At 40.7% G+C, this 23,720-nt stretch overlaps 1 protein-coding gene across 1 annotated transcript in view; it reads right to left on the bottom strand.

The window, feature by feature from the left end:
• Positions 1–23,512, bottom strand: part of skib (v-ski avian sarcoma viral oncogene homolog b) — a 48,618-nt gene extending 25,106 nt beyond the window's left edge. Inside the window, exon 1 of the mRNA XM_017692868.2 lies at positions 22,093–23,512. Within this exon, the coding sequence (XP_017548357.1) occupies positions 22,093–22,986 (894 nt within the window). The 5' untranslated portion in view covers positions 22,987–23,512. The remainder of the gene's footprint in view (positions 1–22,092) is intronic.
• Positions 23,513–23,720: the final 208 nt, after the last annotated feature.

The following is a 23,720-nucleotide window of genomic DNA, read 5'->3' as shown; positions in this document are numbered from 1 at the left end:
ATCCCAGAGCATAAAACTCTGCACCATCTGTGTGAATCATGTCTGCTGCCCAATAAAACCCCCTCCACCGCACCAATCTGCACAAAATGTCTGCTAACTCTAAGCAGACCACAGTTATTGCCTTAGTTTTGGTAAACTGTTACACCTTCTCCGAGTTTGTTTCAAGATATATTTCTACAAAACAAGACTAAGTACAAAAAAAAAATGACCTCAAATTCCATTCAATTCACCTCTTCTACACAAACACACCAACAGTTCAGAACATGGATTTTCTACAGAACTTCTCTGCTACAAGCTACAAATAATCTGTTCCATGCAACTTTGATTATATTTTAACTCCTCTGCATTACTGTCAAGCTGCACAAAAATGATGTTGCATGGAACTTGCAACTATTTGCCTTTAAGTCACCATTTAGGCCAGCCTTACGGTTAAACCCTCTGCCACCAAACACCAAATACTGCTCACAAACTGAGGTGGGGAGAAAGGCAATGAACTTCTGACCCATTATAGAGGTTTTCAGAGGAAGTTCCAGAGTTTGGGGGCATTTAGAGTGCATCTTTAGGGCTGCGTCGGTGTCTCACCCTGCAGGGCTGTAAAAACGGCACTAAAATCCAAACTTCCAGCCTTTTATGGTGGCCAGATGGTGGGGGAACTGTGTGCCCCTGTGCCTCTGGACTTGTCTGAAACTCCAGTAAAACCAGTTGACCTCTGCTACATAAAAAGGCCACATTCACAAAGAAGTAAAAAAAAAAAAAAAAAACAACACACCACCAAATTGCAAAACAACAGTGATATCCTTGAGAACGCAGGATAGAGACGGTCAGAATTTTTACTAATGGTGACAAACTACTGCACAAAGAGAAAAAGGCTTTTGTACTTCAAAATGTAAATGGGCATTATTATCATCATGTAAACTGTCCAATAAATCACTGCTGATTTAGTGAAATTTTAATAGATTTTAGCAAACTTCAGAAACCAAACATGTCTTGGATGACCACCAACATTTAGGTTAACCAATTAGTTTAGATAGCTGGGTAAATTAGATTTTTCACCAAACTACTGCAAAAAGCATAAATTTACCCATAGTGAAGTTTGTCATCATCTTCTTTGAAGGAATTGTTACAATTTACAATTGCCTGTTTGTGTTCACGCACACTTTCTGTGAATGTTTTCCTCTTGTAAATTTTTGTAAGACTGAATAGGCCTACCTACTCCCTTGGAATTTACTCCCAGCCTTGGAATTGTGGCTTGTTTTCCACAAAGAAAATGAATATCTCAGGGAGGCTGAGCATCAGATGCAGAACTGTAACCATAGAACTAAGATAAACTGAAACTGAAATGTCTTATTGATCCTGTTTTCTAAATAAATAAATAAATAAAATAAATGCTGAAAAAAGCCTGAATACTGTTAGCATCTTGACCAGTCAGTTCCAGATGAGTGCGTATGGGATTCAAAGTATTCATGTAATCTAACTAAATCACTATGACAAATAAAATAATTCACAACAACTGTTAACCATATCAATATTGATTCATCAGTGCTTTTAAATACATTGCAAGGCTGTATCGCAATTGAAAAAAGCAATGTATGTAATGCAATATACTTGCAATACTACTGTTTTTATCCATATCATACAGGTCTAATCCGTCTCCTTCATATCAGCTCTGCCTTTCAACCAGGGTTATCTTCAGGTTCATCCTCGGCCAGGCCTGAGTGAGGTTAAAAGGCCAACACCCCCACCTCCACCCCACCCTCGTCTATACTATAAAAGAATGGATCAATCAATGGCTTCCGCTGCCTATCAGTTTAATTGACTGGCTGGCTTTCTAAACCCATTTATATTAAAAAATCTTAGAAAGTATGATAAAGAATGGCACAGAATTTTCTGATTGATTAAAGCTATATAATAACATTTGAATCTGAAAAGCTTTGATGACATGGTCATACTTTTATTCAAAGTCAAATTTGGACTTATCATTAAAAATACTGATCAGAATTTCACTGGGACAAACAGACCAAACTCACTCTTTAGTTGTATGGCTTGATTGATTTCATCAGCTTTATGCTCAGGCAACCCCAGAAATCATAAGGATCAAAGGAAATGTAAAAAATTCAGACAGGACCATTTAATGTGCTTTAAAAACATAAACAAATAAACGTATGTCATTTTGTGCACCCTCTCACTTCAGCTGCTGCCTCTTTTATTTACCCTGCTGGGTGAAGTTTCACATTGTCGTTTACGTCCTGCAATTCAACCTGACCTCTCTGTAACCCCGGTCAGGGCCTTTCCTGAATCATTAGGGCAGCGGTGGCTGCGGGCTGCTGGAGTTAGAAGGTTAACTGTCTCCTCAGTGACTTTAGTGGGGGTTGCTGTAAAAACAGAACGTATGGCAGCTTCTCTTAAAGAAAGAAATGTTGAGCTCTTTCACACCATCCAAAATAACACCAGCCACCAACTTACCTTAATTTGGACTGAAGCTAAGGCAGATGCCAAAGGTTGCAGAAAAATACTGAAGCTACATTAACAAGGCCCTATCCTATACTTTTCTTGTAGTTTCCCCCTCCATAAGGTCTGCGCATTTATGCGTCAAAAACATTTTTCATTTTTAAATGACCGCTTGTTATGACCTAAATTAAAAAAAAAAAGGCTTTTTTTGGTTACTGTGCCTTTAAGACTGATATATGTAAATTAGCTCTGTTCTAAATGGCTGACCTGTACTATTCTTATTCAAAAGGTTGTCCAGGCAGACACATTATTTTATGATTTGAGACTGAACTGCTATTAACTGAATAGGCAGATATATATAAATGTGACATCACTAAAATATCTAATTCAAAGTTTATAGTTTATATATTTAGACTGTATGGTCTAATGAAATACATTTTGAAACTAACAACATTTACACTTCTTTTGTTTCAGAAAAACAAGGAAAATATGATTTTTCCATGATAAAAATTTGAGCAGGAGTTTTAATACAAAATGAATAGAAACATTCTTGAATATCACCACAAGGTTTAGTATACATGATCATGATTACAAATGCCAAAACCATATTCTAAATCTTTCAAAATTCTGTATAATATAATAACATATTACATTCAAGTAAAACATCCAAATATTCATTTTGTGTCTTTTGGTCACTATCTGCATTAAAGTACATACTCATGAATCTGTTCAAAATGGAGGGACAGATGTGCGGGTGTGTGTGCGCGTATTTTGTGAGGGGATGTCCTAAATTTGCTTTCTCTTGCTTGTGTAAGCCAGAAAGGACAAATGCAGCTTCAGCACATTTTTTCATATGCCATAGTACTTTCTAACAGAGGAAGAGAAACAGATGAAAGAGAAGAGAGGGTGAGAAAGATATGAGGAGAGAGATTAAAAAAGAGAACAGGAAACAAAACAGTGAGAGAGGAAAAGAAAGACAGCCAGAAAAGACAGAGAGAGAAAGGAAAAGAGAGGGATAGCAGAAAGTGAACTAAGATGGAGCGGAAGTCCAGCAAAAAAAAAAAAAAAAAGCTGATTCTGCGCTAAAAGCCCAAACTGAGGTGAAAGCACTCCACACCCCCCAAAAGACGCCTCTTTGGCTTATGTTCAAAAAATCCAACAGGGAGGCTGTTTGCATTCCAGGAAATTTCTGCCGTTTTCTGCAGAAAGTTAGTTTCCGTGCTGAATGCGAACATTTCAGTGACCACAGCTGTCTCGACTGCAGCTAGGCCTTCTGAAAGCAAAATGAAGCTGAGGCTCGTCAGGAATTTCAATGAAAACACACTGTGATCGACCTTGAAGCCCATCCAGGGTGGAAATATCCAGGCTGAAATCTGCAGGCCTTTTTTTGTTGAAAATGTCAATTTGTCAAATACCTGCTAAGTTGCACCTTTTTCTCTTTACCAAATTTTATAAGTGGTATGCTGAGCCAAAAATATATCTTGGCAAAATTAAAAAACAAAATGAATATATACAAAGTCTATTATACCAAAATAGATAGAACAGATGTATTTCTAAACAATCTCTAAAACCCCTATAAGTCTACAGGCATTATTGTCCTTTGCTATACTACTTGAAATGTTTTTACATAGTTAAGTACAGTTTCTTACATAATTCACTATTCATATTCCTATAGGCCAGGTTTCCCAACCCAGTCCTGGAGATCCCATGTTCTGCATATTTTTCTTCTGTTTTCCCACCTGTACACACCTGACCCAGTACACAAGGAGCTTGTTATTTAGTTAAGGAGTTGGAATCAGTCTTGACAAATAGAGGTAAAGCACAAAAATGTGCATACTGGAGAATCACCAGTACTGGCACTGCAACAAGACAAAATGAGAAGAAACACAGAAAAAATGAAAACACACAAAATCAACTTTTCCCCCAACTGTAGTGCCACACATGTCCCCCCACAGATCCACTCATGTGTTTCCATTTTACTCAGAGGAGGAAAATGACCTCAGCACAGTAAAAAAGCAGACAAGGACTGTGCACCAGATGTGAGCGAGAAAGAGAAAGAAGAGGAAGGAGCAAGGGAGTGGAGGAGGAGAGAAAGAAAGCGCGAGAGAGCAAGATTGGAGTGCAAAAAAAAAAAAAAAAACATCTGCCTCAAGATTTTACTGCCAGCCCCTGAGGAGGCCTGTGATTAAGGGTTCAAGTGGAGTTCCTGAGGAGGATTCTGGGATGTCTCAGCTATACTCCGCCTGCGCTGTGGAGGCAGAGTGATTAGAAAAAAGAGGAAAAAGAGAAAGAGAGACAGACACAAGGAAGCAGGCGCGTGTGATAAAATGACAATTGACAATCTATGTTCGAGGTATTTACAATAATAAAATTATATATTTATATATATATATATATATATATATATATATATATATATATATATATACACATAGTGTGTGTGTGTGCGCGCGCATGTGCATAAAACAATGTTCAACAAAAGTAGCCTAGCAACACTGCTATGTAATACACTCATGTAAACAGGTGTAGCTGTAGATACATTCTGAAGTTTTTAATTTGGTTAGTAAAAAAAAACAAAAAAAAAATCATTTTCAGTAGTATTTTACTGTTCAAATAGATGGTTACATAATGAGTACATGGTTAGACAATGACTTGACAAAATCCCATCCGAGCTCTTCCTCCTAAGCCTCCAATAACATCCTCCCCTACCAACCCCCTCCCTAATCTAAACCCACAGGTTTGGTCACAAAGACTCCCCCAACCCTGACGTCCATCCCACCAAACTCCATCAAACCCAATCAAGCACATGCCAGTGTCACTCCACACTTGAGCGCACCTGCCAGCCACACAAAGGCCCATTTCCTCCCACTGCATTCAGCCAAGGCCCTGCGTCGCATTCACTGCAGGCTGCACCACAACAAAGGGAGATAAATTTAGGGAGCAAGCTTGATGATAGGGTGACTAATCCTTTTGGAAAGACTAATTCTATCACAGGCCCCATTACATAGTCGAGGCCAGCTGAACCACGGGTTGCAGCAATGTTGCTTTGGTCAGGATGACCCTCCAGCCTGTACTTGCTTTGCTGCGGTCATAACTCACGCTTTCGCAGCTTGACCCAGACATTCCGATCATATCCGTCTGGGGTTGTTTTTATCTGGATGTTCCGACAATATGCAATTACACAAGAGTCTGCTGCCAAAGCTGTTTTTAACCAGGCTCTCGAAGCACACAAGTTTTTAAGCCTTGGTTGAGGATATACTGTCCATATTAGGCTACAGAATGCATTGTAATAATTAGGACTGTACGACAAATCGTATTTTTATCATTATTGCGATAGGAGTTTCCATGCAAGAGCGACGATGACAGAACACATCAAATCACTTCATACACGTAGCACCAGAGAGACATCAAAACATTGCTGGCACAAAGCTTTAGGAGCCTACTTAGTGGTTCTCTGTGCTGGGATTGAACCCTGCTCTCCCACGCAGGAGATGAGTAACTTAATCATTAGGCGAAATGGGCAATTATAAAAACACACACATGCACAACCCAAAAATTACTCCAACCTGAAGCACAAGGCTGTAAACACACATTCAACATTAGAATTATGTTTTAAGTGTGTGAGGTAGTAATTTCTATGGTCAAGGGAAAAAAAAAAATGCAAAAAGCGTGTTCATTCTTCTTTGCCTATATAAAATGTTTTTGATTTTCTACTGAAAAAGCTGTCAAGGTAAAACTGACTAAGCCTTTCAGAGCTAAAAGAAATGTACATGCAGTTCTGGTGCAACTTACCATTAGTAGTTCATATCTTCTCATTTTGCACAACAGCAAATAGCTTTTATAATATTTAACATATTGGAGACTGGATTTCTCCATTTTGGTCTATTTGTTAACAACAGCATTATGTCATAGTGTGAGACAACATGAGCATGTCTGTTTGAGATGACCTAATTTAATGTGGTTTGAGGTGCATGTTTTAGGCAAGTAGCTGGAATAATGCAAACTGGTTGCATAATGCTGGATACTTGCTAGCTACACTAACGTTGCAACTCAATACAAAACTAAAAAAGCAAACTACAGAATCCATGTGTGTCTTGGCTGATCAACTACACTTGTGTGTAGTATGTCAGCCAGTTCTGTTAGCTGACATAACAGAACTGGCTGTTAGCGTTGTCCGCTAAGCAGGTGCAACATATTGTTGCATTAGCGGCAATCCTAACCAGTGGGTGGACTTACTAAATTTGCAAGAAATTTGGGGAGAAAAAAAAAAAAAAAACACCAAAAAACAAATAAAACCCCTACACTTGATGTAAGTGAGAAGTTGTGAAAATTAGATTTTTAACTAAAGCTAATTTGCTAATTCCATTTCTATGAGTGGAGACTGGAGTGGATGTTTTAATCCACTTTAGTCAAATGTCATTGTAGCTAACATATTTTTTTGGTGAAATATTGTTTTTACATTGGCACAGTCAAAAATCACAGACCTATACACATTAAACTTTTCATAGGAGTAGGAGATGGGGCTATACCTGTCCATCAAATCTGCCTCATTATGAAGCTGAATATAGGTGTTGGAGCCAAAAGTAGAGGTGATTACCCAGTTTGTAATGGTAAGCTGAAAATCAGCTTGGAGCTGTTTAAGATGTAAGGCTGTAAGCTAGCATTAGCTAGCAGGTACTGTCCTCCTCCTTCATGGACTGTAATGGTTAGTCTCAAGACACAAGGCTGTTAGTGGGCTCATTAAAGGATAAGGGGTGTTGCTATGGCTGGCACGATATTTCAGGCACTTGCTGCTGGTGTGGAGGTCACTAAAGGGCTTAAAAAAAAACAAACAAACAAACAAACAAACAAACAAACAAACAAACAACCAACCAACCAACCAACCAACCAACCAACCAACCAACCAACCAGAGAGAGAGAGAGAGAGAGAGAGAGAGAGAGAGAGAGAGAGAGAGAGAGAGAATATATAGGCTAATTGGAGAGGCAGGTAAAGTGGCTTTAGCTAAGGGTCTTAGCCAGGGCTCCAAAAGTCTTGCTAGTCACTTACTTTTGATGAGAAAAATGTTAGAAATCTGCTTTTCTGGCCAAAATATAGCTGTAAGTGAGACTGACAAAGAAATATGTTTTCCAAACATTAAAAATATTTGGGAAAAAAATAGGTGTTACAAGCAGGAGCAACACAGACAGAGAAGAAGGAGAAAGAAAAAGAAGAGAGAGAGAGGGAAGAGAGAGTCCCTGTGTAACTGAGTAATTGGGAATGACATGAATGTAAAGGCAGATCAGGCCATTTTGAAAAAAGCTTCATCCTCAGAAAAATGGAAAGAGGTTCAGCAGATGTTTGCTGAGGAGTCGGTGAGGGGGCGGAGGGAACAAAAGAACGTGCGAAGAAGTGACAGTGTGGCGGAGGAGTGAATACACAGACCCACACAGCTACGCTAGGCTGTATAGTGGAGAGGCAGCTGTGCTGAATGCATTTGACGTTGGGATCCTTTAGGCATTCGTGCTGTGCTTTAATGCTGAATTCAGCAGCAGTAATGCAGTCTGTGTTTAAAGCAACAGTTGTGCGAAAAATATATCTTCCTACATTACCTCAAAAGTCATCTATTGGCAAAGACATCATTGTGGTCTGAAGTTTGCTCTTTTAGTTCTGATTGGGAGCCAAGAGGCTAATGCACCAACTATACTTGTGATTGGTAATATGCAAACTGCATAAGTAAATCACGTTCTAATCTCAGACCCTGTTTAGAAGAAAAATAAATAAATAAATAAATAAATAGACAAAAGCACAACAGACAAAGTTTGGGTTTTAAGATGGCTGCTACCTCTATCTTTTATATGCCAAAAGTAAAAGTTTATTTAAAAGGAAAATCTGCCTCCGGTCAACACCACAGCAAAACAAAAACACAAGAGCAAAATAAACAAAGGAGAAGATCCAAACAGAGAAGATGATAAAATGTATTTCTGTCCATTTTACAGAGAACAGTATGTCAAAAAAATCACACAAGACAGTCTATTTAAGATCACTTAAAAGAACAGACACACCAAACATGCTAATGCGGCTAACAATAAAGAGAACGCATCTTAGCACTTAGCATCATGGTAGGTGATCAGGCTTTACTAAAACTCTGAGGAGAGTGTGAGATAATTTAGTTATGCAGTTTGCAGAAGCAGCGGAGGTTCTGGAGGAGTGAATAAACACTTTCATACAGCTATGCTGGGCTGTTTAGCAGAAGAACAGCTGTGCTGAATGTGTCTGACGTTGGGGATCTTGCCTTTAGGCATCTGTACTGCATTCTAATGCTGAATACAGCAGCAGTAATATTGTATGTTTGAGAGAGCAGCATACTTTTGTTGTAATGTGCAGGTTTTACTCATGCTCCAGCACCAATCATAAACTGGAAAACATTCATGAATTTCAGTAGGAACAGCAATGAAAAAGGCTTAGCTCTGTGTGCAAAGTCAAAGTACTGCAACTTATTTTTTCACTTTGGCATTCTATTTTCGATCCTGCACAAACCATACAATCACACTACTGAAACAGCGCAGCCAAAAAAGGCTTACAAGAAATGAAATCGAATAGCCATCATTTAACACTTTGTAAATGACATCATCCTAAAGCTACTAGCTTCCATTTCACTATTAGCTATGTATAATGTTTGGTTGAGAAATTACTGACAATGACTCACTTAGTCACTAGTAAGCACTAACAAAAGCAAATTTTTTATTCGTGGCGCAGAGAAACAGAGATATCTGTGCAAAGCACTGCTTCTAATCCCCCCCACCCCCCACCGAACTGTGTTTGTAAGAGAAGATATTTTATTATGATCTGAATTAAAGTAAAAGTTACTGTTATACATTTTTTTTCCTAAGCTTTTTTTCCATACCTGTCGATGCAAAAGAAAAAAAAATATCAATGTACATAACACTGATTGAAAATAAGAATCCAATTTTCTGAAGTACTTCAAGCATGCAAAACAACCTTAAAGGGAAATAATCTTCCATTCCTCAAGCAAGGCATACTGAAAAGTGTACACAATATGGAGAATGACATTATCTCCAAGCGGAGGCCCTCCTGCAGGCCGTGTGTGTTTTGCGAACAGCCATCTTGCTGAGTGAGGCTGAAACACCGGGTTTTTGAGAACCATTGCACGGAAAATGGAGGCCCAGCCAGCTGTATGAGGCGCAGGGGTGAATCAGCCTTTCTGGAAAAATCAGAAAAAAAGCGCCTCAAAACCCTCAGACACTGAGCAGCCGTGCAGGAAAGCCTCAATCTCACAGAGAGAGAGCGCACAAGAGAGAGAGAATCTCTCAATTTTGTTGCAATTAGCAATTTCGTAGTGGCTTAGTAGTTCAGCTGCGCACAGTTGGCTGCTAGCAAGCCAGTTAAAAAAAAAATAGTTTCTAAAAATAAAAAAATAAAAAACACAAAGACGGTCATATCATTTAATCGAGCTTCCAGATTAATTGCATACGAAACTAAAATCTTTTATGCATTAGATAATAAGAGTGTTGGGAAGAACTATTCAAAAAAACAAATAACACTCATCATCAAAACAGTAGTTGCACCTAGAAGGAAGTGTTGGACTGCGAGGCTATTCGGAAGGAAGTCAAAGATTACCAGGAGCAATAAATGACTAAAAATTTATAGTGATATGTGCAATATTTATTGAGCTTCACATACAGAAGTAGTGCCTCTCAGTATGGCGTCAAGCTACCATGTTTGCTAACGCAACATACCAGAAGCCTCAGCATTAAGTTGTAGAGGTTCCTAGTTGTGTCCTGTGACAATCCACCCCATGCAGCTTGAATATTCTTGTGCAGTTTCTGCAGATTTTGCAGGAGGGGTGGAGTGTTGATAGCACATCCAACAGCATCTTACACATTTTCAACTGGGGAAAAGGTCTGGTGCTGTAGCCGGCCATGGCATAGTATCTGTGTCTTCAAGGCAAGCTCTTGAGATAGCAGCAGTATGCGGACGAGCATTGTCCTGTTGGAATAGTGCACCAGAGTATGCATCAGAAAAGGGCCACTTGTTGCAGGACCTCATTAATGTAATGTTGGGATGTCAAATTGCCTGCAATGAAGACCAAAAGTGGTCTGGCATCGTATGAACCTGCGCCCCACACAACACCAGATCTCTGGACGTGTGATGTAGGACAACAAACCTTCCATTTTGGCACTGACCACGGTGCCTCCACACATGGATTTGTTGGTCATCTCCACCAAGACAAAAGCAGGACTTATCAGTACACTGCAGTCTTTGGCGACACTAACATGGTGTTAAGGACAGTGGTTGTAATGGTCTGCGTGCATGTACTCCTGCGTTATGCAGCAGTCTGCCAATGGTGCTGGCACCAACAGGATGACTCATGGAGGGCATCACTGCTTGCTGAATGTCTGCAATTATGGCTGTTGGGTCACTCCGCACATGTTGGACAATATATCAACTCTGCCTCTCCGTGGTTCATGTAGGTCTCCCAGATACTTCATGTCACTTGCGAGTGCCTTCTTCTATCCACTTCCGCCAACAGCATGCTATGGTAATATCTGTATGACCGGTATGGTGTAATACATAAAGACCATCCCGCTTCCCAGAGCCCTACGATGCGCCCCCTCTCAAACTTTTCCAACTGCTTAAAATGCTTTCGAACTCTTCTGCGAGACATACTTCACTTGCAAAGGATACTACCAACATAACAGCATGAGTCAAAATGGAAAGCACATGCAATGGGACAACCTTAAACGATAAGGCCCGTCCTTACTTACGTCATATGCATGGCTGAGCGTGAAACCTGAATCATTCGCATGTCTCACAATGTCAAACCTACCCACCCAGCTTCTGTCCTGCTCCCTATGGGTGATTCCTTCTCGACTAAAATAACTAGAATTTTTCAAGCAAAATTTCATGAAAAAAACTCTAGGCCCATTTTGTTGTTTCTTCATTAGCAAGTTTCTTTGATGCTCTAGCCAGTCTAGCTAACGATTGGTGCTCAAGTTTTGGGAGTGGCATATGCGAATCCAACGTGCATCAAATAAGCATTCCCATCAGAATCGCCTGTAGGCAGAAAATGTTAGCCTAATAAGATAAAGGATTTAAAGTACTGAAAGTTAAGAGTACAAAAGTGTTTACTGTGCTGTTGGGTTGAAACTTCTGATACTTATTGAAATCATTCAACAGAATGCTCCAATTGAAAAGGAATTTATTTATTTATTTTTATTTTTTTAACAGCCACATTGGTAACTAATATTCTCATAAATAACATTTTCTTTTTTTATCTAATTTATGTTTGTGACTTGTTTCGGTATCAACTGTACTTGTAACTTTGATATCAATAAAACATTGTTCAGTTCAGCAATCTGTAATATTTATTGTTCAATAACAGCAAATAAATAAACAAATTGAAATGCCATTTAATTAAACACTTTCATGCATTTGGAAACAAAACGGAGGTTGTTGATACCAGGTCATCCTGACATAATTTTTGCTGGAGCCTCACTCTTCTCTCTAACACAATCACCACCAGCACAGAGGAGGCCAGAGAGGCTGGAGATGAGTGTGCATGTGCCAGTGGGAGAGTATAAGTCTGTGTTAGTGAGAGAGAGTGAGAGCAGAAAGAAAGAGGCAGGCACAGAGAAAGAGTGAGCGAGAGGATGAGTGAGGAAGGGAGAGAAATAAAAAAGAAATGGAGAGGGGAAAAAGACAGAGAGAAGCAAGAGAGAGAGGGAGAGAGAGGGAGAGAGAGGGAGAGAGAGGGTGGGGGGTGGGGGGTTAGAAGGAGAAACAGAGAGAGAGAATTGGCAGGTTTTCCTCGGCTCCCACCAGCCAGAGGAAGCACCGAGTGTTCGTATTTAGCACAGGAAGAGCAGCTTTGCTTAGCAACCGCACTCGCCTCTCCAATCACAGAAGTTTTTGTGGCTAATGCAGGCTGGGCGTGGAGTGGAGCCGTCTGCGTGCCTCAGAGAAGTGAACAAGAGGCCATGGACTGCTTAAAATCAAAAAATCACTATTTTCAGGAGAAAGTTGAAAGAGAAAGAGAAAGTGTGCAAGTGAGTGAGTGAGTGAGTGAGTGAGTGAGTGAGAAATATAGACAGAGAAATACAGATAGAGAGAGGGAAGTAGAGAAGCTGAAGCTAAGAGCAGGCTGTCTACACAACTGCAAGTGTTTAAACAATTTTAAATTAAGTATAAAAAAAACTGGAAAATAAACAATGCATGGAAATTCACCAACATGCTCTTCTGTCTGTCATTTACGGTCTTATTTACATAAAATATAAACTCTAATACATAAAACAAACAAAAGAACTGAAGCTTCATCTCAGAATCAAAAGTGTTTTGAATCTATATTGCACATGATTCAGAAATGAAGGCGCTGTTAGGCATTAATGCTGTCGATGTCACACTGTGTATATCAAGACTCATGGGAAATGTGAACACGTAAAATACCAATATGACCAGTAAAATACCTTTTAAGGGCTGCATGTTTGAGTGATCCAAAGTCAAACCATTAGTAGTAATGGTAGACCACTATTATACCGGGTTTGGGTGAGAAACCTCTATAAAATAATTCCAGTGAGAATGGGGAATCCAGTCCACATACAGGCTCTTAAATTTCTAGGAGTTAAAAAGAAAAACAAAAACCTAAAAACAGCCAATTTTCTCTTAGTAAATGGTGTTATCCTATAAGAACTACACTGAATATCTCCAGTTGTCTTTGCTTGTACAAAACAGGTATGCTCATTTTTAGCAGGGCGGTCTCTGAACATTTAATATTCAGCTTCATCTGAAATGCATGAGCTAATCTTCAAGCTAACTTTGGGGGCGGTCAGTAGGCGGTTCGTAGGCGAGAGCAACATGCCAGTTCGTCACGCACAACACACACATGCACACGCCAAACACAGACACAGCTCAATTGAATCACCATCCCACTGACTAACAAACCCCAAAGAAACTGTCTGAACTATAACCTCCATAATATAACAGTTAATTACAGCATAATAAACCAGCAGTAACACAAGATAGCACTAGTCTATATAATTACTGAGTTATGAAGGGTAAATCGTTTACATTCACACTTACGATTTACATTCTTCCCTGAAAGATTCAAGACTGCATTTCTGAATTTTTCCATTCATGTTGTGATTAAATAAATGAAAAATACAGCAAAACTGAAAAACGTCAAGGATGTTTATTCTTACCACAAAAAAAAAAAAAAAAAAAAAAAAAACACACACCTCACTATCAAATTCAGAACATAAAATATCTTCTTCTATAGGTTTAACATTTAGAAATCACTGCACTTTACACAGATTGCTGCAAATTAATTAGCATAAAATCATGGCATGCTTTATTAACTGTCAACTACCTGCCACCTCTATTGGTAAACAGACAGTAGCCTACAAGAAAGTGAGCTGATCCAACAATCAGAAAGTCATGAGTTCAATGAACACGACTGACTGGGTTGTGCATTTTGGTATGGTACTTAAACCTCACTGCTCCAGGCCCGCCTGCTGTGCTGCACCAAGATAAGGCATAGTTAAGAAATTTTCAATGTAAGCAGATCACTACCATATAACTTAATTTAGCCTAAGACAATATGATGGCGTTAAAGTTGTACTTAATTTAATTTAATACTAATAAAAAAATAAATAAAACTACAATAAGTAGTGATTTATTTATATGTTCGTTTAACTCTTGCTGTTTTACAATTAATCAGGTGTGCTGGTGATGGAACTTTCATGCGAAGGCTCTGGGCACTGTGAAGACGTCGGGGGGTGGGGGGAATAAAATCTAACTTTACACTGTATATGACTGCACCCAAAGCTTTCCACATCCTTTATTAAATATGGCACCACCAATTTCCCTACAGAGTGCATTTTGTATCCTTTCAACTTCTCACAAAAATCTCACAAAAGCTAGATACTGTGACAGAAACTGACATCAAGCATTGTGATGTATTTGCCACACTGCCCATCCTTCATTCCTAATTTGGTGTAACTAGCAGGACAATGATTAAAATTCCACCAGGATTTTAAAAAATTGCATCTTTTGACTCGTTTAAAGAGGGAATATGAGGACACGGGGACAACTCTAACAATGATGGTGGAGGGCAGGGTAATTCTAAACGAATGTGAACCCACGTAAAATTTTAAGCTCGGCCCGGACTGAAACTCTGCTGGCTCGGACTTTGTCAAGTGTGTTCTGGATTAATTCAATGAGGGCAAGCTCAATTAAAGCAGTGTGTTTTGTGCATCATAGGAGCTGCGTACTTTAGGATTTTCCTTCCATCTCTGAGCAGCAGATGGACCGCGGTATTAATCACTGAAGTTGAAGATGATCACTATAGACTTCAGGGCCAATCTGAGAAACTGATCATAACAACAACATGGCCATCACAGTGCCATCTGTTCGCATGCGCTGGTGACAGTGCCTGGCTATGCCACTCTGAGCTTTAACCCATGCCCCCTTTTAAATCAAAATCACAAAACTAAACAAAACAGTGCATTACCTTTCTGTAAATATTGGGCAATGCCGAGGGTCAGCAAGATGGGTATAAAGCAGCATTCAGCTATGGAGCAGTAGATTTGCTCTCTAGAGTGATGTGCATCATACAATCTCTTTGGAATGAACTGGAGTAATGTTTTTGAGGTTCCTGACCTCACTAACGCTCTTGTGGCTGAACGCAATCAAATCTTCACAGCAATGTTCTGACAATTAGCCTTCTGGGAAGAGTAGATGCTGCAGGAAAACTCCCTATTAATTCCATTGATTTTAGAAGAAACATTACACGAGTAAACATCTACAAACTTTTAGACATGCAATGCACTTCTCCAATTAGCATCATGCAAAATGCATACCTAAATCTCAATATATTTTGAGTTACTAAGTAAATCACATCTAAACTGCAGTTTCTAATACTGCCTAATGTTACGTATAGAAACAGACAACAGTACAGAACACTGTACTGTTCTTTTTTTTCAGCCATCTTGGAGCCTTGCTTTTCTTTATACATCGCAAAAGTAAAGAAACAGGTTCGGACACAAAATGTGCTGGCTGATAGGAACATACCATTGTCAGAGAATCTTTATCCTATAATCTGGCATGCAGCATACAAACATACAGAATTTGGCCAAGATTTTACTGGCATCACTTCATTAAACATGACTGCAGGCTTGCAGTTGACAGCAGTTTGTGTTCTATGATCATGTATAAGCCACCTACGTACAGTGAACAAAAACAATATACAACCATGTTTACACTGTAGTTGATGTGTTATTAGCAACATCAACAAGCCTGAAGCTTCTCTGAAGTTTGTTGGGCATTTTCCGATAGGTCAGTGGTAAATGCTGTGAGTGTCAGTTTTTGGAGACAAAAGCAGGTGTCAGGTCTTCACCCCCTCACCAGGCGGCACAGGACCACAGCTGACAGCCTTTAACCACGAGGTCAGGGCAAAGAGAATAGAGGGCACAACCTCAGAGAGAGAAAGAGAATCTCGCTTGTCTGACCCACGAGGCCCGGCTCAGAGGCGTCTCCGGGGAACGTTTCAACCCATCACCCGGCATCATTAAAATTCAACTGCTCAGCATGGAGCCGGCCAAAAGTGGATTTTCAACTCAACCCGCTGAGAGCCAGCCAGTTTGTTTTTTGCGTCTCATTTTAAGTGTTGTTTTCAGACTGGCATGCTCGGGTGGTCTAGATGTGCTGAATGCAGAGCCAACAACAGCAGCTATAGAGAACACAGTAACCCTATACAATGTGGAGAAAGCAATATATCGCCCTTTGGGCATAATTGTATCATTGCTACCATACTGCCACATATTTGCAATTAATCTTAAAACATATTAACCCTTTAAAACCAATAAGGCTTATCATCAATAAGCCTATAAACCTAACTCCACACTTCTGAACTTCTGTGTTTTAGATCACACGCCTTGCTTACGATTATCCAATCAAAAGTCTTGACCCCCCACAGAATATGCGAGGTTTGTCACGGCATAAATTCAACAGCTTAAAGCAATTTGTTATTGTGCTCACTTTCCATATAGCAGCTTTTAACAATAATATTTTTTGCCAATTTTTCCTCATACATGGAAGTGCATAAGAAAAACAATGAAAAAAAGGAGAATAAAGTGATTGACTCTATAATATCGTGATTAGTGATAAATCATTCAGTCTTAGTGGGTGGCGCTGTGGGAGCGAACCTGGCTGGCATGGAGCCTCACAGTCCACACCACGAAGTCAGTAGACAGATGGGGATGGAGATGAGGAGGCAGTGAGCTCATATTAATCTCTTCTCCCACAGGCACAGCTGATCCAGGCATTATGCATGCAAACTCGCACGCAAAGGGCCACCTCCACACACACCCATCCATTACCGCCCTCACCGCCTTCAGCTGGACACTCGACTGATTGGTTTTGCTCTTGGATAGGACAGTAATGGGATGGAGTGAGCTGAGAGAGGAGGAGAACAAAGACAAGTTTGATATGAGCTCCATTCAAAGGCTCCACGACACTTCCAAGTCCAATGTCCTTCACAACAGTAGTGTCCATTATATTGGCATTCTCTGCAAGTCATTTATGTAAGCACCAATTTAGACAGGATAAATTCCTGATCCTCAAACAATATTAGGGCCACTGCAATTAATTAGATTAAATCACGATTAAGCTTACTTAACATTAAAAAATATTAGTGATGAACTAGCACAAGCTAGTTGGGAAATTTCATGATGTGAACGCCTATTTAAATTTACCACACACCCCCACTCATTATGGCCCTCATCACCTTGAACTGATTGGTTTTTGTCTCAGGCTGGACAATGTGTCGTGAGCAGGAAAACAAAAACCAAGTTTCATATCTGTTCCATTCAAATGCTCCATGACCCCTGAGTCTAGTTTACTTCCCACTTCTGTTCTCTCTGGATTCTAACGCTTTGGCAGGACTTGGACACTGACAAGGTACCTGAAATGTACACTAGTGGAAGAAAGATAAAGCAGCATTCTGAGCAACTTCTTCCAAATCACATCACTTCCATACAATTATAGATTTAGTGATCAGGGCTGCAAAATATAGACAAAATACCATATCGCCATTACACTGTTATTGCATAATGGGTCCTGAATAGTTTCTGGCATTTACATTATCTGAAACATAAATTGCACTTTAAAGAACCATCTACTGAAAGCTCTTCATGACACCAAAAGACATTCTTCTATGGCACTGCTCCAAGAGTTTTTTTTTGGCACCTTCAATGGGAGTAAGCAACTTCTAAGAGAGTAAGAACGATCAAGCCAGATCATGAGCAACATTATTATAGCTGCATGATACAAACAAAAATACTAGTACTGCAATTACTACTTAACGCAAAACCCTTGAATTGTATGGAAAACATACCGATGAACCCTCAATGTGACCACCTTAAAGACTGCTCTGTATTATTTTAACCAAAATAATTTATGTTTATTGGATCGTGTGAACGACTCAATTCATCCAAATACCTGAAGCATATCTGACCCATCAGGACACTCGCAGCACAGAGTAAAAGTAAGTGATTGTTTAGAGGACTCTCCAGCATATTTTAGACTTCTGCAATATCAGTACTGTGGAAGCCAACATTACAATAACAGATACAAAACAATATATAATGCATGTATAGCATAGACGATAAAGCCAAATATTAAAGCCGAACAATTAGCTCCACTTTTCTGTAACATTTTGGAAACTGGACCACTCCGTAAATTATAAGCTCAGATGCAGATAAAAACCAGCCTATCAAAAATGACTGATCAGTCAGAGCATCCCTTTTCAGTTGGAATGTAAATGCTACAAACAGCACTTTACTTAGTATAACACTGATGATGTACCACTTGAAAAAAAAGTGTAGGTGGTGGTCTGCATGCTAATCTGAAGCCCTCAGTGCACAACAAAATAAAATGTTTCAAATAACATACATAGCAAAATCAACATTATAATCTAAGGTGTGGCATTGTTTTAAAACCGATAACGTTTTCAGATACAATGAAGTGAAGTAAGGAGAAAAGAACTTTGTCAAAAATCAGACACTTCAGCTAAGAAAATCTGTGGGGCTGCCCTAACACAGATGCTAATCCAGAGACTGATATAAAATGGTGTTCTGAAGGAGATCACATTTGGTAAACTGCTTGGACCATTGTCAAAGTTTCTGTTGCAACATTCTGCAGATTGGATAAGAGGTGAAAACATCACCTGCATCAAGCCATGATTTTTCTTAGTAAATGTTTTGCCAGTAATTTATTCGCCATTTTTGGGTCTTTCATCAGACAGCCATCTGTCGAGTTGGAAAACCAAAGGGCTATGTGATTGGCTAGCTGGAATGAAAGAAAAGGAGGGGGGTTTGGGGGCAGGGAGGGTCAGTGGTTTTGCATAGAGGTCACGTGTCATGGCCCTTGGACTATACATGCCAAGGCCCCAGCGGACACAGCCGGCAATTTTTTAATGAATGTCCAACACCCTTCCCAACAATCTCCCCACTGCTGCAGCCAGCCAGACAAAGTCTGGACACCGGCCTCAAAGGATTCAGGTCAGTTCTTTATCCACAACACAGACTCTGCAGCACGTCCTTTCAAAGTCATGATAATGTGGACTAGATATTCAGCAACTGCTGAATAAAAGCATTATCACAAGAACCTGAGGAACGTACTTAAATCATAAATAAATAACTTTTTTTGCTTTTTTACATTATTTGAAAATGCTACCTGCCCATTACACTGCATTAACACTTCATGAAGAATGGATCAATAGAAATTTTGGAAAGTAAACCTGTCAAGTTTTAAGTGACATTAACCAATATTAAGACTAGGTTTTTTTTTCTTTATTCTGTAGTTAACATTTCAGAGACAAAACATGCTATAGGACAGCGGTTTTCAAACCAGTCTTAAGGGCCCCCCAAAGAGTCCACATTTTCCCTTTAACCCTATGTATCGCAAATATGGGGACTGTCCGGAGGGCTCTGAAGACTACTTTGCAAACCGTTGCTAAAGAAGAACTATTTTTGGTTCTCTAAAGAGTCTTCCAAATGAAAAAGTCTTTAAAGAACTACTGTAAAAGAGATGCGTGAAAAAGGAAAATGACAACATAATAAATGTAAATAATAATACACATTTTCGAACCATACATACAAGACATTAATACATAGATCACTGTCACAGTTCAGCTTTGCAAAGCCAATATTATATTAAAACAAACAATACACTGTGCAGCCTTATAAAGAAGAGTGCAGAGATGAAGTAAAATATATATGACATGAACCAGCGGCAGAGAGAGTGTGAGGGTAGTTTGATGAGTAAAACTCAGCCATATTTAAGGGTGGCTGTGGCTGGGAGATAACACTGAGCTGTTGTCTGGTGTGTAAGTGAGCCAGGGTGGCCTGCTGTCTCCCCGTTCAGCTCCATCAGGATGATTTATGCGCGCGCACACGCACACACACACACACACACAGTGGTGCACTCATCCCGGGGGGAGTTGACCCCCATGCTAACTGGGACACTTGTGACAATGAACCAGCGCAAACGCTTCATCCGGGAAGAAAGAAAAAAAAAAAAAAAAAAGAAAAAAAAAAAAACCACACACCATCCTGAATATATCAGGACATTTAGGACAAGGTGTAAATGAGTAGCCATGTAAAGATTCGACTGAATTTGCCGCCTTAGAAAAAAGATTCAACACATCACAGTCTCAGATTTCACAGAGATTCAATTGGACTATCTTATCACGATTCATCGTTTTTTAAAAATACACAATGAACTCAAATATGACTTAATTCAATTATGATTTTGTGGAAACAATGCAGTGAATCATAATCTTAAATTTCATCATGATTCAATTACAGTTTAATTTTATTCTTTTGGTACAATAAATAGTACCTGTAATTTGGTTCAATAATTTTGAAAACGCACCAAAAAATGTAACTGGAGGAACTGAGAACACATGAGTGTAATATGGATAATAAAAACAATACATTAGGATCTGCATCAGGAAAGGGTTTCAACTATGTATATAGAACCATCTACAACCGATTCTCCATCAATCTGAAGAACACTTTCATGATGCAGAGAACTCTTTAATTTAGTCCTTTGAGTGTTAATGATTTTTTTTTTACTAAAAACCCTAAACCATCTTTTTAAGAGTGTATAATAATTCTAACATTCCAAAATTACTGCAAATGAAATGGCAGCTTAGACTAATGCATCATTATACTTTTGATGTGTACAGTGTTTGTGTTGAGTGGCACATTTTATTAAAACACAAACAATTCAAGGGCAAGCATAAACTGAAATGTAGACCTAGTGCTTCATTCTATCACCCTGTGTAGTAAGGGATCATTAAAAATAAACAATGCTGCATCTCTGAAACTCGTCACGTCTCTCACATTTCTCGCAGTAATCAAACTGCATTTGCTCCAATCAGCCACACTGAGCCTGCTGGAGTAACACCATGGTAACACACATACACACACACACTCGCGTTCAGCAGCTGCCACATGGTGTCTGTGACCACTCGCACACAGGGTCAGTGGTGACCCCAAACACCACAGCTTTTTTGGGGGATGACCTCTATACCCCGTAGACACACACACACTCACACTGCACCCCCACAAAACACAATACACACCTCTATCTCATCCCCCACCCAGCTTTACTATCTTTCTTATAATAAAGTATAACAAATGGAGCTGTAGGAATACACAGATGTCACTGAGTGCTAAACCCAGGGCAAAAAAGACGTAATTACTCCATTTTTGTAACAGTGTTTAATTTCAGATTGAGAAGAACTGTAAATTCAAATGCTGGAAGAGGAAAAAAGCTCATCCAGTAGAAAGTGCCTAATATGAAATGTTAGCGGTAAAGACTAATTTCAGGTTTTGAGGAGAAAGTGTCTCATTTGGGCAAATTGCAGAAGAAACAAAAACATCCAGCAAAAGATGCGTCTAATGTTAGATTCTGAAGGGAAAATGGACTCCTCTGGCAAAGAAGTTGCTAATTTCAGATTCTGGAGGTAAAAATGGGTACATCTGGCAAAAGAAGTGGCTAATTTCAAGGCATGGATAAATGCAGGTGAAATGCAGTCACTGCCACAGAGGTTAACTGTGCAGAATGTTGGCCAGAGGTGTTACATTCTTTAATACAGACCAGGTACACGTACATGTCATGTATTAGCAATGTTCAGTGGATGCAGGTGTTCTGAAGCAGCTGTGCTTACATCACCGCAGTAAAAGTACGAATCTGTTTCATTAATAAGTCAAACAGCAGCATAACGGACATATTTTCACAATGTCTTGAACGGTTCAGATGTCACTGTAATATGAATTAACGTATGAACTGATGGGGGTCGGCATGTTAAGACAAACGGCAATAACACACACACACACACACACACACACACACACGCAATAACACACACAGACACACACACACACCTGAACATGAAAAAACTGCCTGTCCTAAAGGAGTTGGAGTTTCAGTCTCTCTCTCACTCTTACATACACAAGTCAACATATCAGCAGTTTAACCAGCAAACGTTCTCACATTTAAATTCACGTGCGCACAAGTGATCATAAATGCATGCACCCTCACCCTAAAGTTTCAAATCACACACACACTGTAACTCTCACCGTGATTTCTGGTGCTGTGTGTTTCCCGGCCCGCTGGAATTTCTCCTTCAGCTCGTCCAGCCTCCTCTGGAGTTCCGAGTGCTCCGCGGGCTGCGCGCGGTCACGGTCCAGCAGCACGTACGCGCGCCAGTTGGCCGAGTCGAAGCCCCAGTGACACGTGCGGTTTTCGCGGCGGCGGTGGCTGTGCACCACGAAGCGGCGCGCGGGGAACATGAACCCGCAGTCCGCGCACTGCACGCAAGCGGCACCGGGGTTTGAGTATAGCTCGGGCACGAACACGCCGTCGCAGCGGCCGAAGCACTCGTGGTAGACGGGGATGCTTTTCTCGGTGCTCGCAAGCTCCACGGCTCCTGGGTCTCCTCGCGGAGGGAGGGATCCTCCGTGCAAGAGCGCGTTGCAGAGTCTTTCGGCGTCCGTCTGCGTGATCAACCCGCACGAGGGTGCGGAGAACGGCAGTACGCCCACGACTTTGAGGATCTCGAGCTGCTCGGCGGTGCACCGTGAGCAGTACACGTGCAGTTCGTCGCACACTGCGTTGATCTGCTGCAAGGAAAAGTCGCGCAGCACCGTGTTTAGAATCTGCGGCAAGCAGAGTCGCTTCTCTCCGCCAACCACAAAGCACGAAATGGTCTCGCGCTCAAGCACCGTCTCGCAGCGCGCTGTAGACCGGTCAGGAGGCACCAGTAAAGGCCCGGGGAGCAGTGGCGGAGGCGGAGAACGTGTGGGTCCTGGTGGAAGCGGTTCGTTCCCTCCGGTTTTACCAAACGGAGCCTCGCGCTGCCAGCGAGCCGAGAAAGCGGCTGGTCCTCCCAAAGAGCGCATGGAGCTCAGGTGGAACTGGCGCAGAGTCTGCTGGAGACCAGCCGGAGGCTGGAAACTCGGAGCCGAATCCATTAGCTCAAAAATAAAGCAAAACAAAAATAAACGAGTAAACAAACAAACGAAGTACGCGTCGCAAACTTAACGTTACTACTAAATCCAGTCCTCAGTGAAGCTCGCGAAAGTCCACACGCTCCATCTCTTCTCACTTTTCCGTGCAAGCGGTTAGCTAGCAGCAGAGCTAGCGGCTAACTGTGCTAGCTTAACTCTCGTTAGCTAACTGCGTTAGCTCTCCGTGCTAACTAACTCTCCTCATGTTTAGCGCGCCGCAGCAATAGTCTTTAACTCCGAAACGAGCTAAAATATGTTTTTTTTTCGCTATCGAATAATATTCCGTGTCTGTTTACGACGAGGAAATGTCACTTTTTGCCTCCAGTCAGAAAAACATAAACCAAAAACAGCCCTCAGCGTCTCAGACAGAATGAAGGCAGACCTGCTGAGGGAGAGACTGAGTGAGTGAGTGAGTGAGTGTCTGCCTCCACCCAGAGAATCTCTCTCCGGTGTTTGTTCGTTCGTTCGTTCGTTCGTTCTCGTTCTCTCTCTCTCTCTCTCCTCTCTCTCCTCTCTCTCTCCTCTCTCTCTCCCTACTTGCGTGCGTTCTCTCTCTCTCTCTCTCTCTCCCCCTACTTGCGTGCGTTCTCTCTCTCTCTCTCTCTCTCTCTCGCTCCCTCCCTCCCTCCCTCCCTCTCTCTCTCGCTCCCTCCCTCCCTCCCTCCCTCCCTCTCTCCCTCCCTCCCTCCCTCCCTCCC

The sequence above is a fragment of the Pygocentrus nattereri genome, chromosome 21 (genome assembly GCF_015220715.1).
Source record: "Pygocentrus nattereri isolate fPygNat1 chromosome 21, fPygNat1.pri, whole genome shotgun sequence".
Taxonomy (NCBI): domain Eukaryota; kingdom Metazoa; phylum Chordata; class Actinopteri; order Characiformes; family Serrasalmidae; genus Pygocentrus; species Pygocentrus nattereri.
Note: the sequence above shows the minus strand (reverse complement) of the source record. Positions and strands in the feature narration are given on the sequence as shown.